The sequence below is a fragment of the Melopsittacus undulatus genome, chromosome 2, assembly GCF_012275295.1.
Source record: "Melopsittacus undulatus isolate bMelUnd1 chromosome 2, bMelUnd1.mat.Z, whole genome shotgun sequence".
NCBI lineage: Eukaryota > Metazoa > Chordata > Aves > Psittaciformes > Psittaculidae > Melopsittacus > Melopsittacus undulatus.
The window spans coordinates 114843769-114862504 of record NC_047528.1 but is presented as its reverse complement, the minus strand read 5'-3'; the positions used below and the strand labels follow the sequence as shown (position 1 = coordinate 114862504).

The following is an 18736-nucleotide window of genomic DNA, read 5'->3' as shown; positions in this document are numbered from 1 at the left end:
AGGGATGTTAAAGCTCATCCAGTTCCAGCCCCCTGCCGTGGGCAGAGACACCTTCCACTAGACCAGGTTGCTCCAAGCCCTGTCCATCCTGGCACTGAATGCTGTAGGGATGGAACAGCCACAGCTTCTCTGGGGACCCTGTGCCAGTGCCTCAGCACCCTCACAGGGAAGAGCTTCCTCATATTAAAGAATGAATGAAGCAAAGATATTATCTGCTGAGATTATGTGGGTTTTGATATGCTATGGTTAACTTTAGTCTTTCTCCCTGGTCTTCCATATAGGCATGTTTAGCACCTTTTTTCTTTTCCTTAGACAGATGCATTGTCTGCTTCCTTTCCCCCCCCCTCATTCTTCATCCCTTCCAAGCTGGGGAAAAAGCAAGACCAGAAAACATTTTTATGGGAGAGAAGGAGAAACTGCTGCTGGCCAATACAACTTCTTCTCTCTTAATGAAACTGTTGTCAGAAGCAAGTCAGTAGAAGCAATAGAGAAAAACTGGCAGAATGCTTCAGAAGGGACTTTCTAGGCAGCAAAAGAAGTAAATTGCTCCGAGTCTTTATCCTTATGACTGTACTGCAGTCAGGATCTCAGGCAATCTCACACCAGTTGAAGTATCTTGCCCATGAATCAAACCACCATCAAAATGCCATTTGTAGAAGCACGTTAAAGGGGTCGAGCCTGTTTTAGCAATAATCTATACTTTAGCCACACTGACAGAGTTGAAAGAAAATTTTATAAATACTTTTCAGATTTGGGTGTCTCCACAGTACAGCTTAATATATTTAATTATCATTTACATTTAGATTAAAATCAATATTTATACATGTATTTGTTTTATATCTTATTTTCATATTTCATATAGATGTAAACACTTTTCCAGTTCTACATCCAGATTTGTAGGCTTAATTTACATCATTATTACTAGAATTGTACCGTTCAGTAAAGCAACATTTAGACATTATTGCAGTGCATTTGGCACAGAAACTTGATTAAAGTGGGAAGTCTGCTTTCTGAAAAATCCCCTCCTGTGTTTCATGACACAGTCTTATGAATTGAGGACTGCAAATCTGGAAGAATGATGAAATGTAGGCTTTGAGTAATTTCTGAAGGAAATGTTTGTGGAGTGTCCATCATAATAAATAATAATTATTGCTTGCACCACTTAATTACATATTACTAATACCTTTGAGAAACATTTCTTTTCTCAGAGTGGCATTTGGAAACTGCAATGGTTTGGCTGTTGTGGACTTTATGCAGAAGACAGTACTACTGAGCATGGGAACTCTTGACCTATATGGATCAAGTGATCCATACCAACGTCAACCCCGTTCACCTCGCAAAAACAGGCAATTTGCTGCAGGTAGGAAATAAATTATCGTGGCTATAAGCCTGTTATGTTCTTTGATTTTATTTTTTCTTTTTTGCCTGTGGCTTTCTATAGTGCTTTTGAAATGCATGACTATTTGCTGGCCAGTGGAATTTCTGTAACTTGATGAAAGAAACCTGACACGTTCTCAGAAACAAAATGTTTTATGAAGTTTATTCTTTGGGGATGGAGGTCAGCAAGTAATTCTCTTAGCTGAGCCTGTAGCAAATCATAATGAGCAGAGCAGTCAATTATTTCTCTGGCAGGCACTTGAAGAGTAGTCTATATGCTGTTTTCTTTCTGGTTTGAATAAGTTCATACTGGTAGGTAAGAATTCAATTTAAATTTAATTGTATCTTCTGCCAAGTGCTTTTCATTGGTATTTGAATAAGCAGTTGTGTCTGGAGAAGGGTAGCACCTGAGAGACATGCACATTAGCTCAGAATAGCCACTTTGTTAATGAATTGAAACTTTAACACATTTCAAAATTTAATGCCAAGAGGATCACATTTGTGCTCCTTTATGTAAGTTACAGCTATTCTTATGCATTGTGTGTTAGAGATACTAGTCCATCACTGCAGATAGAATATACCATATCCTTTTGGTTATCTAAAAAATTTTCTATGAGAACAAAATCAGGTCTTTTATGTTTCAAGTCATTTTACTCTACATATTCCATAGAACATCCTAGATGGAGCCAGACACAATTATGACATGTGTTTTATGTAGCTGTGGAGTTTAGAATTCAATTCAAAAATCTGTTTGTAAATGTTTTTTTAAATCTAACCATAAAATTCTAAAAGCAGCAGATTATAGTGGTCTTGTGACATCAGCATTTTCATCAGCAGACTGTGCACTACTACATCATCAAATCCTATTTCTCCATAGAGTGAATGGAAACTTTTACACATTGGGAACATGTTTGTACTTCAAACAGAAAGTAAAATACAGAGAATAAAATTTAAGTCTTCAGTCCTGCTTCAGTTCCTGAAAGTCTGTTTATCTCACTTTCTAGGCATTTAATCACGGCAAGCTTATTTCTCATCTGTGCCAAGCCTTAAAAGATGTAAATTTGGCACAGCTGAGGAGAGAAGAGACAAGCAGCTTTAAGCTACCTTCAACTTCTCTCTCTGGTTCAGCCAGCCTCACAGCAGCTCCCAAAGTAATTTAAGCAGCTAGCCACAGGCAACATGCTGCAGAGCTCCCTACATAAAGCAGAGGGTATCTAGTGTAGAAAAAAACTGTTATCAGCACTGTGCCACATAGGGTTTCTCTCTGTCAGTCTTGGTCAGTCCTTTAAGGCAACATTCTGGCTATTAAGCACTGCTAGAATGGAGCCCACTGGGGATAAGGAATACACACTTCTAGATTGCTCATAGAAACTATGCACCTAAAAAAAGCCTCAGCTGCTTTCTCACCATCCATCCTACATCCTTTACTTTTTTGATTATTTTTCTTGTTATATCTCCCAACTGGAAGGTAAGCATCTGCTGAAATTTCTTCACCTTGGCTGTTCTAGATGCTGGTTATAATATCACTTCCTTTCACTTTAGACTGTTTTTTCTCTCTTTCCTCTGCCTGCTGCTGATGCTGGTGTACTGGCATGTTCCAAAGACAACTTTTGCATGCGTGGCCTGTCTAACTTTTATCCAGATTTAACGAAACGGATCCGTACTTCCTATCAGAGTAAGTTCTATGAAGGTTAGGCAAATAGCTTTATCATGATTGGACTATGCCTGACTTAAATCCGTGTGTTTGTGCTTTGTAATGTGTTTTATTTAAACACATTCAGCATGCATGCAAATTTACTGTATTTTGTGATGTTAACCATGCTTGATATTGACAATTATCTTTATTATACAGATATTTCAAATCTTGGTTGTTTTTTTTTTCCAAATGAGTCAATGAGAAAACCTCAATGTCTTACATGGGCTTTAGAAATGATTTTTCAACAATATTACGTTCTTAATGACAGTATTTTTCTTCGGGTTTATATTTGTTTTGGTGTACATCTACTTACATGAAGCATTTCTTGTTTTGCAATGGCACTGTCTGGTTCTAGCTATTAATTCATTCTTGCCTATTTTCAGAAGAACAATGTGGCTTAAAAGAGAACTGATTGGATTGTGTACTATGAAATTTACCATTTTAATCTTGTTTTGGTACTTGCAAATTTGGCTTTGAGGAGCCATCCCATGCCTCTGATCTTTAATAAAGAAAGTAAAATGGGCATAGAAATATGGACATCAAAGAGAGCTATGAAAATTAATGTTTTTATTATCTTTAAATTTTGAATTCTAGTGATAGGCAAATTAAATATTAGTATTCATCACTGTGGCATTCAATGAACAAAGCTATAATTAATTCTGCAAAAATGACTTTTCAACAGATGAGCTGTATGTATCTTAATTAACTGCAGTGCTTATATGTAATTAGGTCTCCAGGATGCCTCTTATTAATCTCTTTTTAAAGTCGTTTTCACAGACCAACTGGTTAGGCCATTTTACATTAAATACTCAGTATAGGCAAGATAAAGGGGTGGCAGTTGTTTTATCATCTCACATAAGTATGGAGTTGTGGAGCTATTGAAATGCATTTGTACACTTGTGCAAGAAATTCTATTCCTTCTGTCTAGACCTATTGCTCAACAGCTGATTGCTATGATTTTGTTTCATAGTGCTTCATAAAAAGTGGCCTGTTTAGTTAAAAGACAAGTCTACTTAGAAATCCAACAGTCCATAAAAACGTTTGGTACATAATGTCTTAAAGTATACTAGTCTGGTCTTAACTGCTTTCAAGTCTGCAACAAGAGAACCTGAGGGTAAACAGCAGTCAAATAGTTAGGGTTTTAGAAAAAATTAATTCTAAGACCAAAATCACCAACATTTTCATGAAAATTTACAAATACAGACCATAAAGTTCCTCATAGCTGAAAATATAGGATCTTGTGTACATCTTCAAGCCCAAAATCAGAAAAGTCCACAAAATCTGTCTGTATACATTGTAATTGAAGAGTATGAGTCTGACTCGTGTGCAAGATCATTGACAGCTCCATTTCTTCCTTCAAAAAGCATTTGGTTATTGCTTTTGCCATTCAGTACTTCTACAGGAGTAAGTACTGTATGATCTGAAAGATGCACCAGGCAGTAAAGAACAGGTCAAGAATATGTCATAGACTAAAAATCTCATGCTAAATCATTCTCAAGTTATGCTTTGTTATGTGACTTACCTGAGATAGGAGTTTTAAGAGGGGTTCTGAGAATGGATTTTGTTTCTCCCTTCCCATAAGTGATGATGATGGGAAAAGAAAAACACCTTATTTTTTGAAACTGTGCAGTTGAAGCTGATATTATTAAGGCAGAAGCAGGAGCAGTCATGCACTAACATAAGCATTAGGACTGAAGTTTTGAGGATTATATAAATGAAAATGGAAGTTAACGGGAAGACATATCAGGGGTTGATTCAATTAAGAAAGGAATCAGGAAGATAATTTCACGAGGATCAGTTTGAGAGACTAAGACTTGCAGGCAATGAAGCCAAGGAAGAGTTTATCAATGCACAAGGTACTTAGACTTTTGTTGTCATTTTGGAGGTGATTTACAGGAAGAAACAGACTACTTTAATTCTCAGATTCAGGGTGGATACTAAAGTGTGACATTCCACATGATATTACAAATTAGATTATCAGGGAAGAGAGTGTTGCTGTTAACTGTGCTGTAGTAGCAAAGAGAAGACTTCAGCAGAAAGATAAAAATCAAGAGTTCATCTTGACAATGTTCATGTTTGGACATTTTTGAGTCAATTTTAGAAAGATGGGAGTGCTACTCTAACTTGGATGGAAGGAATCCAAGTTAGAGATGTGTAGTTATGAATCATTAGCATCAACAAAAGATATTTATTGCCTTGTTAATAGTTGAGTGTCTCCTCAAATACTGGAATAGAGAGATAAAGGAAGTGTTGATGTTCTGCAACTGAAGAAGGAAGGTGAGGGGGATCAAACTGGGAAAAGAAGCAAAATGTTGGAGAAGAGAGGTTTGCCGAAGGAAAGACATAATCAAGAGTGTCAAGGGCAGCATCCAGTATGCAGAACACACTGGTGGAATAATTGTTTTGAATTTTAGCAATAAATCTATAAAAAGCTTTATAAGAGTTACAAACACATATATAAGCTAGACTCAAAAGCATCTAGGATGGACTTAGAACATTAAGACAGCACATTCTCTGATCTGAGAAGTGAAAGTGAGAAGGGAGAAACAAGAAGAATAGAAATTAGAAGGAGAAATGTGGGAGAAAACAGTTCTAGACATACCTAATATGAGAGATGGAAGCAATTGTCTTATCAGGGGAATTAATTTGGGGAAAGCAAGAGGCTCAGATTAGGGTAAGTGCAGAGCTTGGAGGTAGCTTCCTGGTGTTGATGACCTGTTCCATTTGATGTAACATCTGCTGGCAGCCACCTTCTTTTGTAGCAAGAATAAATGCCGAGCCAAAACAAATAAGCTCTCTCTGCAGTAGTGCACAACAATATTGTTGTTTGGTTATTATTTATTTTCTCTGATTAAAATCAAGTTGTACATGTGGTATCTAGTGGTAGATAACATATTCAAACAAGTACATTTACAGCATCTAGAAAAATAGTGCAGTAGAATGTAAAAATACCAACTTGCAAAAGCAATTTGCATCTCCTACTAGAAATTCATACCATCTGTTGGTAAAACAAGAAAATAAATGGGCTTTATGAAGCATCAAAAGAGTTGGCAAGTTCAAAGGGTGTTGATCCATTGGTAAATAGTTTTCAAAATGGAGACTTTTCTGGGAGAACTCCTTGTTCCTAATCCAGGCCAGTCCCTAGAGGGGATGTGAGCAAAAGCAACCTTGGTCTGACAGGAGGACACAGAAAACGGTGTGCTATGAGTCATTACATAGCGTCGGTAAGTGATGCTTTAAATCCCTCCTGACAACACAGTAGAAGCTAATATAGGTTAAGTTTTAAATTGACAGCTATATTCTGAACTGTCATTCCCAAAGAATGCATCACACTTAAAGAAAACAGTATGGTAATTCAGTGTGAAGAGGCGTCCCTGCCCATGGCAGAGGGGTTGGAACTAGATGATCTTAAGGTCTTTTCCAACTCTAACTGTTCTATGATTCTATGATCAAGATAATACCAGTCTTACTTATTGGCTTGTGAATATTTATGATGATTTATTTATAATTCATTTACTTATAAGCAAAGACTTTGGGTGGTTTTAATTCAATGATCAGTCTGAACCATTTAGTCAGAGATAGGAACTTAACATTTCAAAAACCGTTTTAAATTGAGAGCTCATGGAAGTTGTTACCCCATACTAGGCAGTATATTTTTCTATCCTGTGATAAAAAGGAAATGGGAATCAGAGTAAAACTTTAAAAGTATCCATAATGCCTTATGTTATATTTATATCTTGCATTATTTTCACATGCCTATAATTTGTTCAAATCATAACCAGTTTGTTTGGTTTTGGTTCTTTGGTCAATGGGTGTATCTTCTCACAGGTGGTCCTTTACATTGCCGATCTCAGTTATTTGTGCTCAGCTTTGCTGCTATGCTCTTGCTCTACCTGGACTCAAAATTTACTGTCATGGGGGCTCCTGGGGCTGAAAAAAGCTACAATCTTTTGGGGCACATATTGGGCCTACAGAGCTCTAAAATCAAAAAGTGAAAATAGTTTTGTAATCCAACTTCAGGAGCTGTTTTAGTCTCTCACATGTTCAAGGGAAGCTGAGTTGTGTGGAAATACTTATACATGAGGAATTATTGCAAAGATTTAGCTTGGTTCCCTTGAAAAGAAAGCGACAGTAGAAAATAAGCAGTGCAAAGAAAAGCATGAGGGCTTTGAAAGGGAAACAAAAGACAACATTTAATGGAATGAAAGGTAACACGAAATTTGACAAGTGTATGTTTATTCCTTTTAGTGAATGACGATTGTGCACTTCATTGCATGTAACACCTTTGGGATTTAGAATTCATAAGATTAAAAGATACTTTGGATATATAGATGGATGATTCGAAGAACTCATATCTGAGCAAGAAAGATTTATGGCAGGAGAAAATCTGCAAGTGGCAGTGCTTAAGCAAATCTAAGTGTCTAATATTAACGCACTTGTGCAGGGCACATATTACCACTTAGGCTTAACATGGGGACTTACTGCACTTCTTGGGTTGGTTTTGGGTTTGTTTGGGGGCTTGGTCATTGTTAGAGGTGATAGAGCTTGACCACAAGTCCAGACTTGTAGAGAAGTTCACATGTTTACCATTCTTAAATACCACAGCATAAAACCTTTACTGTTGCATATTGTACAGCTGTTGCCAAACAGAGTTATTCTCCCAGTGGTTGCTCTTGGGTTTTTAGAGCAGTGATTTAGCATCTTTCCTACTTACGTAAGTCAGTGGCATCATAACAGAAAGGAAAAAAGAAACTATTTAGAAGCAAAATAAGAGCTGGCAATTGACGTTGTAAATAGCATCTACAGTAACCATGCAAAGCTTAGAAGAATTTCATTAATCAGAACATCATAGCCAGAGTGTTAAAACTTTAATATTTCCAATACCACATTTACAAAAGAAACGGTTCAATAATTCATTTTGTTTCTCCAAGGCCTCTGATGCTATGCAGATGTGCCAGACTCACTCCCACTGTACCTTGCAGACAGTTCTGCAGCAAAAAGCAATTATGTTCCAAACCTCTAGGTACATACAGCAAATTGTACTTCTGCCTGACTCCGGGCTCTGGTAAGAAAGCTATGCATAGAGAGGCTCCCTGAATGCTTGCAGTTCCTGAATTCTCTTGTAACATCAAAAGTGACTGGACTCACAATTGATTGAAATATAAAATTCTCTCACAAATTCAGAGTTGAATTTAAGAAAGATTCAAATATGTTTCTCAAAAACAACGTTTTCAGTGTGCAACATTAATGTCTAGACTGATCTTTCACTGTTTAAAAGTCAGGAGCAAACATCATTGCTACTGACTTAACAAGCCAAATCAATGCTGGTTTTCCAGTGCTCAAAGTTGTTCTAGCACTCATGTAGCTTTGTTCATGGTAGAGACTTTTAATTCTGCTGGTTGGGGCCCTAGATTCTCCCCATTTCTCAGAGCAGTTCAAAATTACAATATAAGAAAAATATCAGTACTTACACTAGGATCCCACTGTTTTAATACAAAAAGAACAGCACTGGTGACCAAAAACATGAGTTTATATGAGTTTTAGAGATGAGGGTCTCTGAGGGTCCAGAAGCCATAAAAATTAACCCATGTCACATTGCAGGAGGCATGGTGCCAGATTAAAGCATATTGAAAGGTCGTGATAGATGTTTGACTTCTAGTACACAACATATGCAAAGTGTCTGTAAAAACAGTATCAATATGACAGTAATGCACATGAGTGTGGACTAATGTTCACTAGGCTGTATGACCTGAGTGATGAGTCCCACTGCTAGCAGATGGATGTCTGGTGCTGGGCTGTCTGCCAGTCCCAAGTAGCCTAACAGCATGAAGTGTCAGAGCTCCATATAACAAGTGTGAAGCACTTGATACAAACCGTAGGGCACCTTCGGATACATAAGAAGGGTACATCTGGAAAGGTGTGGCCATGCCCAGTTCATCCACGGTTAGTCCATGGCAGAGGGTAGCATGAGCTCAGGCTTTTTCTCCCTAGCATGCCAAAAGGCATGTTAAACTTGGACGTGCAACTTGAGCAAGGATGGATCTTAGTTTGATCACAGTAACAAGCCCAAGCTTAAGCAGTGTAAATTAAGGTTACCTGTTGCTGTCTTCTGTGGGAGACTGCTGCAAATGCGTTCCTCACAAATACTTCTAAGCAATATATCAGGATCTTGCACAAAAATTCTTCTATTCAGACAGCATCTGTCCCCCTGTTTTAAGGTTTTCTTCCTGTATTCTGCAGCAGTTAAAAGCATAGAGTTGCTTCCACATCAGTTTGACAGAGATGAATTAGTTTGATTCACATCACAGACATTTAAATTTTAAGCTCTATTTGCTTGTTTTCTCTAGTTAGATACAGCCACTATTTGTTTACCCTGAGGGGCTTGGAAAACAAATCTGAGTTGGCAAAAGGTGTGATTTTAAAATCAGACCTAAATTCCTGCAGCGCCAGCCTGATAACTGCTGTTATCTGAAGTATCTATTTTCCTCACGTTTCACACCAGTCCTTTCTCCAAATTGACTTTGAAGTGCAGAATATCATCAACCAAGAAAGTTGAAGCATGCCCTGTTAGATTGTAACTTAACTTTTTAACTCCATTTTTTCAGGCCTGACTGAACTCAGTGACAGTCCAGTTTCCCTGGAGCTAGAGCGTTGCAAGTCTCCCACTTCAGGTAAAGGTGATTGGCTTCTCTTCCTGCAGTCTGTATAAGCCATTCATGTCATGCATCACTGTGTTTCATAGTCCCTAAGAAGTGAAGTGCATAGTTACAAGTCCAGCAAGAAGAATTTACTGCAGAAGTGCTTATTACATAGCACAATTAAAGCCTAAGTCTGTTTACTTAAAGGAAAATTAAATGTACGTGGTGCATCTCAAGGTGAAGAGCATGAAAACATTTAACAAATATATCGTGCAGATATATCATGCAGATATATTCCTATATTCTCCTACTAGAGGTTTTTTTCTCTGCTTTGTTAAAAGGCTTTCTGATTTTTTTAGTAGAGAGTCTTTATCTATATGTATTATGCATACGTGCACATAGAGAAATTAGTTTTAAAAAACAGCAATATGGAGATGATGAATTTGAACCATTAAAACACAGTGCCTAAGTAATGTCATTTGCAATAGAAACATAAGCACAAATCAAAATATTTGCTTATCAACTACTTTGACCCAGCAGTGAAATTTTGGCCATTTGAAAATGAATAACTGTTTCCCATTTTACCCATAGTCCTTCAGAAGGTGGAGTTCATCTCATTTTGAGAGACTTTTTCTTCAAGTGCCTAATCTGCATTAATCTCTTTAATGTGAGTTCACTGTCTTAAAGGTAGTTGCTTACAGCTGTTTTCTAATAGCTGGCTTTTAAATGTGATGGATAATAAGGATATGTAACTTGAACAGGACAGATGGTGGAGCAGGTTGCCCAAGAATGTTGTGAATGCTCCATCCCTGGCAGTGCTCAAGGCCAGGTTGGACAGAGACTTGGGTGACATGGCTTAGTGTGTGGTGTCCCTGCCATGGCAGGGGGGTTGGAACTGGATGATGTTAAGGTCCTTTCCAACCCAAACCATTCTGTGATTCTATGATACATTCATTTTGCTCGTGGTATGTGTATCACACTACTTTTCCTTATAGTTTGGTAAGTATTTTCCTTAGTTATGTTAACAAGTTCCCACAAATATGCTTTTCAAGTCCTCTCTTATTTTACACATTTTACTTTATTGCAACAGAACACATTCATCTTGAATGAAGGCCACTAATCAGTAATCCACAAAAACCTTAAAGCTAATGAAAGTATTTCCATGAAACATCTAAAAGAAAATAGCTGTTTTGAAAGATGTATTTCCTTCCACTATTGTCAACCCAAACTCTGTAGACATGGGAATAGCAAAGTGAAATAGTCCGTAATAATAGTGGTATAACACTAGGAGCTCAAACTCTTGAGCTGGGCCTCAGAAAGTTGTGATATGGGCTTTAAAATAAAACATTTGATAGATAACTCAGTATAATCAGGCTATTTATTTGGAGGCACACTGGGGTTCATTTTTTCAGTCTTCTTTCCAGAAATGAGCTGTGTTCTCTCTTTTTCCTTTTACTGAAAACTAGGAGATCGCTGACTTGCTATACATGTGTGTATGTGCTTAGTTTTATAATGATGGATGACAACTATGACAATTTACTTTTTCTGCAGTTCAATTTTTCATTCTGCTGTTGATCAAAAATACCAATTTTAGATAAATTTAAGATCATCTGCTCCAAAATTTATTCTGCTTTTCTGTTTTGGAGATTATTCAGCATGGAAAACATGGCATATTTATGAATGTTTCCTATTTTAGCCCTTTCCTGTGGTTTTCCGAGCTATTTTTGAATCTTTAAAATGTGAAATCAGGTGCGATGTTGTCGGTAAACAACTATTATTAGAACTAGCTGCTTTTTTAAAAATAGAACTTACTTTTACCATGAGAGATTTGTTATTTTATTTTTTAATGGAAAATTAAAACAGTTTTGCTTTGGCATACCTGCTCTTAAACTGAGCAAAACCCAGCCTAAGCATCTGCAACAAAAGACCTCAAAATTGTGACCCCAAACAACTTGGGAGTGGAACTACCTTGTGCTTCTCAGCATAGCCTCCCAGCTGCATCAGCCTCTGCATTGGCTAATATTTCTTTCTTGTAGCACACAGCTGATGAATCTGCATAGTTATGGATACAATAGTCAGGATCCTTTTAATTCCAGCCTTGCCTTTGGTATAAAGTGCAGGGCACACAAGCTCTGTTATGGAAGCGTGCTGTACTCTGGAGAGATTCCTGTTCTGAAGGTCTTTCAACTAGAACATGAAATGAAACCATTTGATGAAAATGTTTCTAAAATGCACAGAACTGGCCACACAGGGGGTAGCAGCAAGTGGAGAAATGCCAGCCTTGCTTTGTGAGAATGGCAGCCAAAGAGGAACAAGCCTCTTTAACCACTAGTATTTTTATTTTCATTAAATTAGTAATTAAATACAATAGTGATGCATTTTTCAATGCTGTACAGCAAGGCAAAAAGTTCCTAAAGCCATTTGAAAGATTTCTGCTTCCTTATGAATATCTGAGTGGTGGCAGTTTCCGTTGCAAATAAAAAGTATCGCAGGAATAGCGATATTCATGGAATAACATTGCTAAAATTTGTGGAACAGAAAACTTAAAAAACCACCAAAATACTTATCTACGTAAAGTACATTTTGTGAGAACAGTGATGCAGCATGGCGTGCCATCTAATGGTATTTGACTGGCTTAAAAACACCCCTCAGATCAATCAGAACAGTGGAGATCAGGATTTTTCAATACCATCAGAATATCTTTGTCATGCAGGCCATGTTCTTTCAATAGAGAAAATCAAACTGCGTTTTGATTGTTGTGATTTGGAGATTGTAGGTTAGGGCTTTGTACTACATTCGCTCTGAAGTGGCATGTGAGAACTCAGTAGCCCTAAAACAGCATGAAGAACTCTGAGGCCTTGTGAGCACTCATAGTGTAAATGGTGCTACATCCAGTGCTGAAGTTAATTACCATATAATGTATTAAAACCAGTACCCATTCAAAAAAAGTTTACCTTTATTTTTATCACCTCAATAGGAAAATTTATTCAGGGGATCTTAGGAATATAATATACATAATTGTATAATATGTGTCCCTTATTGTTTTAGCTATATATTTGTAGCTTTATATTGAAGTGTGTAGTTGCAAATACACTGTGAGCACAAGAAAGTGCATCTTTGAGAGGTCATTTAATTTTGGTGTGTAAGATGCATTGGGCAGTTTAGACCGTCAGTCTGTGTACAGGAGAGTGACCTCTCAAATGTGTGTTCTCAAATGAAAGTGCATTTGTGTTTTTCTTTATGGAATCACCTTCATACTGGGGGTTCACATCCAAAATGCCTTTAAGACTATAGATCTCAGAGAAGGCTATGTAATTATTTCCACAATTGATTCCCATGAGCTTTAGAACAGGTCCCTAATGGCAACATTATGAGTATTTATATGTGCTGTGATTTCCAAGTGTTGTTACCCTGATGCATTTCACTGGTTATATCTGATGGGATTAGGCCCATGCCGAACTCCAACTTCCCTTCAGGAAATGTGTTTAAATAGCTTTGTTTCAAAAAGAGTATTATTAAGTTTCTAACACTGTCACTCGTGGGTAACTTGTCCAATTGAGAAGCTAAACATTAGGCTCTTAAATCCATGTTTTAGCAGTGGGGAACTAGGACTGACATTCAAAAGTGTTACACAGGCAGAAGCTCCCTAAGAGAAAGAGCTGTGTGAAGAGCTGTATTCATTTTGACTAAGTTCTCTGAATACAGTCCTGCTGTAATAGCTGAGAGGAACACAGCACTGAATGTCATAGCTGCGAGCACACATTTGTTTGTTTCTTGGTTGTGCCTTCTTGTTTTCACTGAAAGACTGATGGAAACCATATGGCTACAAGATACCATGCTGTCAGGTGAGGAAACCATTAGGGTTTTCAGCTTAGCTAGCTGCCAGACCATACCTATTAACTCTGTCTGTGCCTCCTTCTCACCCCACAGTTGGATAACTTGACTGTTGACACATTAATCTCTTTGGGGAGGGTCTGTCTTGTCTTTCACTGTGGCATCATAATTTAAACCGGCTGCTTCCAGCATGAATGCAAACAAATCATGGTAACAAACAACTCTGCTAGCGTCCTGAACCTGTGTACTCTGCTTCATACTTACACTGGATTTCAAAAGCTCTTTCTCAGCAAGAGAGGTTATATGCATGATCCTCCTTTATAATAAATGTAGAGATAGTAAAACACACATGATTTAAGTACTAAAAATAGGTTATATGATGATAGCTATATGATAATATCCACTCTGATCAGTTTAATAGTGAAGTTAGTTTTACTCCCCAAATATATTAGGCACAGCTTTAATCACAGTAAAGCATGAAAGCAACCAGCTACTCCTTTTGTTTTTACACTTGTGTCTTGACAATGGTCCATGCTTTCCCTAGCACAATCATGTCTTACACCAAAAAGTTCCAAATATGGTGGAGGAGGTGGTTGTAGGAGTAACTGGCTAACCCTTCCTCAACTGCACCTCCTTCATTTCCTCATCCTGTGTGTCTCCTTTGTCTTTTAGCCCCCTACTCCCCATGTCCTCTACTCACGTACCTGTAAACCAACTGATCAACTGCATACTCCTTTCTGATTCTCAGTCTTTTCAGCATCCTGAGACTGTATTAGATTGCAGCCTTCAGTATGGTGTGCCTATTTTGGCTGTGCACAGCTGTGGCAGCTCCCAAATCAAGCCTGTTTCCAGTCCTCCAGAGGAATCAGAAAGTGCATACTTTGCACGTGCTGTATGAGACTGCACACAAATAGCTGGGAGCTATTTCTGCAGTCTTGCAGTCAGACATATATACCATAAGTTGGGAACATCTGTGGCATATAACACAAGGCATAATTCCTGTTATACAGAAACACCTTGTAACAGAAGAGGTTAAACCACCAACTTGCAAAGCTCAAAGGCTCTATGGTGACAGCACTGTTGTTAAATGCAGCTAGGTTTTGTAGCTCTGAAATACCCTAATCTAGATCCTCACCTGCAAGTAAAGTTGTCCTACTGTCTTCCTTAGGAATTGGTAACCCTTTTTCAGAGGGTTGTTTGGGCCAGATGTTGTCCTTTCCTTTAAAGGAAATTATCTCACAAGTGATGTTTCTTTCTGTATAGCAAAGCACTGATTTTCTGGAGTAGTATTCACAGCCTATGTATGACAGCTGCTCAGATAAATGGATTGTTTTTAAGAGGCTGTTCTGAAAATCAAGCTGCCCTTTGTGAGAGTGCCTAAAATGGGTGTAGGAGGTGAACACTTGCTATCCAAATTTGAGAAATTTCATGTAGTAGTGTTAGTGATGTATATTTTGATTTTGGGTTGACCTGAAGAGATCTCTTTGCTTTGTCCCAAAGTTAAAGTGACAGCTAGAAATGGGTTACTGGGAAGGCTCTGCTGGTTCTACTGGTACCAAAATGTTGCTCAAGAGCCTAAATGGCTCCCCTTCTCTTCTCTGAAGAAAGAAAACCATCTAACATAGATGCCAGCTGGTATTTTCTTCTGCCACATTGCAGGCTTTGTAGTTTATGACACTACAAAAGAGTGCAGCAGAAATTCTATTTAGGAGCTTTGTGACGTGACTTTAAATGGTAAGTGGCTGTTTTGGGCATCCTTCTGACCTAAAAGCTTATTAAATAGAAATTACAAAGGACTTGTTCCTTGTATTCATATGTTCCAGTGTTCCTGTGACTTACCAAGTGGGACTTTCTTCAGAAGTATAATAGCTAGCTGACAACTACTGCATTGTTTGCTTCCAGTAACAGACAATATGGGTAAGGGGTAAAAGCCAGAAAACAATATGGAAAAGTACTGACTGAGTGCAAAATGAAAGAACCATATTGGAAATTAAATCTTTTGAATAATTAGTTAAAGATTTCTTAAGGAATTCTTTTAATAAATGTAATGCCACTTTGACTGCTACAAGACATGCTTCATTTCAGTCCTTTGGTGTTCATTGTTGAAAATGTGCTCTTGTGTAAGGAAATGAAAACATTTTTGAACAGAAGCAAAATCGTAGTTTTGAGGGCATAATTGGAACACAACAGATAATTAAATCTGAAGTAAATTCAGAGCCGTATTTGGATGTCTAGATAACACCACATTGTACGCTGAAGCTCTTGTATTTCGTTTCTGTGCAATCTGTCTTCCTTTCCGTAATATTACAATAGTGTGTTCTGTCTCCATCATCTGTACAATATGCCGTCTCTTGTTCAAAAGGTATCTTGAGGTATGATGTCGTCAGAGCTCATCATTTCATTGCACCCTGTTATTAGATTGGTTTCCAGGTGTTTAACTATTTGTGACGTGCTGCATTAGCAGCATTTGCAATATTTGCCTTCAGCTCGTTTGGGATTTTTTAATCATTCCTGTCACCACAAGGTAAGATATTGCAGCACACAGCCAAAGCTGTGCTAAACACCATTCACTTCTGGAGTAAGGTTTTTTCCAGTGCTTTTTTGTTCAGTTACATTTCTGTTGCTGAATGGTGGACATGAAAATATTGAAACCAGAATTCTGCCTCTAGATGCTGATTGAAAAAATAACCAAAACAACATCCTACACATTTGCAATATGGTGTTAACCAGAAGATGGCATGTTGTTTTCCCTCGCTCTTTTTTCTTTCTTACTGATTAACAACTGCCTTTCTCCTTTTTCTGTTGTTTCAGTTAAAGGATCAAGAAAGTTAAGTCTGCCAACAGATCTTAAGACTGATCTTGGTACGGTAGGCGAAAGCCAACAGCTTTAAACTTCCTTACATTCATTGGCAAAACATTTTACCGATTCATGAGATAACACAATAACCTTCGGAGGCTTTGTCTGAAAAGGCTTTCTAAAAACCACCTATTAACCCATACAGTTCTGTTGGCAGCTCTCAGCATTTTGCTTGGTTAATATTCATGTATTTCATGTAGACATATTTTGCCAATCATTACACACTGGGTGTGTAGCATTTTATGATGAAAAGGCTCCAGAACTTTTTACATGCTTGAGCCATTATAACTGGTTGTCAGTGATGTTTATCTCTGCCTCTAACACCCAATGCATGCGCTAGTCTGTTTGATGTACAAATTCTGTGCCACAGTTGAATATCTATATTTTATGGTGTGTCTTGGTCCTCTCCTTGAGACTTACCTCCACCAGTTTGCTGTAATCTCTTCCTCAATTCTTCTTTTATATTTCAGTGGAAATGCATAGTGAGAGCAGAGCTTTCACCTCCAAAAACCTCAAATGAAAATTCAACATCTTGCATAACCTAAAAAATGCCCTCTTAAGTATCCAAGTAAAGGGGATTGCTCCTGGCATTTGTGTTGGAATGTGTTGTTCCCATCGTTACTTTTATGATTGTCTTTAAATATTCTCACTCTCAATGAGTCCTTTCTGGTTTTGCTCTCATGGGAAATTTCTTATGTCAGATGACTGAAAAAGCCATGTAGCTTTTTCACATTACTTTGAGTCTCTTTTTAGAGATAGAAATTATAGTTAGAACACATCCTTGCATAATGCAGCCAAACTTAATTTCTGTCACTAGGAATCATGTGCATATATTAAGCAATGCAGCACTGTTCCCCAAGGCAAAAGTCGAGAATAAATATGTCTTCCACATTATAAATGACTGATGAACTTGGAAAACTGCTAATAGCTCCTGGTAAAGATTAAGGAAATAAACATTGAAAAATCGTTGGGAAATTCAATCCATGCTGTGCAGATTTCAGTGATTTTGTTGAAATAGCTCCATCATTAACAGTGATGTTTCAGAAAGTAGGAAAGGAGGAATGCACACACAAAAAATCAGAGAGGAAAATTCTAATACTCTTAATACACCAAAAAGGTAAAAGGAGTGATATAGGCCACTGTAGACCTGTAGAATTAATATTTATCACTAAATAAATTGGCAGCTATTAAGAGGAAAGGTACTTGATACTTAGGGTATTAAAATAGCCATAGGGTAGGATCTAAGGCTAAACATGCATGAAATAGATTTATATCCTGAATCATAACACAAGAAAAAGATAAGTTTGCTGTGTCAAAGACTGGGTTTATCAGTTTTTGGAAAAGCAAGATACAGACCAATGTAACTTCAAGTGCTGAAGGTTTTGTAGTGTAATATAAAAAAGTTGCATAACAAAGGAAAACAAACCTGCCTTACTGTCAGCTTTCCTGTAATCCGTCTGGGAGCTGGACAACACACACACAAAACCCCCCAGACTGAAAGCCACAACACACAGAAATACCCACAAAACCCCAGGGACTAGGGAGCAGGATGACTGTGTCAAAAAGGAAGGCTGTAAGAGTTAAAGAAATTCAGCCTACAAGAGTAGGAGGCATGATGATCCATCAGAAATATACGACATATGCAGGGAAGTTTGGAGTGCATAACCCTGTCTGTGCTTTTGATTTCATCACAGTCATGTTTCTGCCATGCCATGATTTACTTGTACTAGTGGTTTATGTTAATAACGTAGAACATAGAACTCCATTAACATCAAATTACAAAATTATCAAATTATCACTTAAACATTCTGTTTGTTGCCACTTCCACAGTACTCTGTCCTAGTATCACCAAGCAGCCTGCTGGATTGCTAAGGATAAAGCATGTGGCAGTAGCATGCAGTGTATAAGCTGGCACATACGGCTGATCAACTACAGAGGAAGGCTGAAACCCTCCCCATGAAACAAAACAAAAACCTTATTTCAGTTTTCCTTCATGACTGTCTTAGAAGGACAGATTCCTTTTCATTATTCAAGCCGTTAAAACTGTGCTGAATTACAGGTTGCTTAGTTTACAACAGGCTGGGAAAAGCATCTCTTTCTCAATGTAAGGAGCTAAATTTAAATGAGAGTTCCTGGAAAAGGTGAATAATGCATGCATTTCATTTATATCTGCTCCAAAATGTCTTGGCTACACTGGCAGAGCACTTAGAGATTATTTATCCATTGGTTGTTTCCTGAGATTATACCCATAGTCTGAATATACAAGGAATAACAGTTCTCTCTGGCCCATGCTTCTTGTAAAGATGTTCAGGTCACCACTTTCAAATGAGAAGA

General features: G+C 37.7%; 1 protein-coding gene across 2 annotated transcripts in view; it reads left to right on the top strand.

The window, feature by feature from the left end:
• The window catches only part of STXBP5L (syntaxin binding protein 5L), a 184872-nt gene that overhangs the window by 132630 nt on the left and 33506 nt on the right, over positions 1 to 18736 (top strand). The window contains exons 18-20 of one of the 2 annotated variants that reach the window (XM_005143026.3): positions 1209 to 1360; positions 2981 to 3052; positions 9679 to 9744. In XM_005143026.3, the coding sequence (XP_005143083.2) occupies positions 1209 to 1360; positions 2981 to 3052; positions 9679 to 9744 (290 nt within the window). The remainder of the gene's footprint in view (positions 1 to 1208; positions 1361 to 2980; positions 3053 to 9678; positions 9745 to 18736) is intronic. The other variant, XM_013127458.3, reaches the window with a different exon arrangement.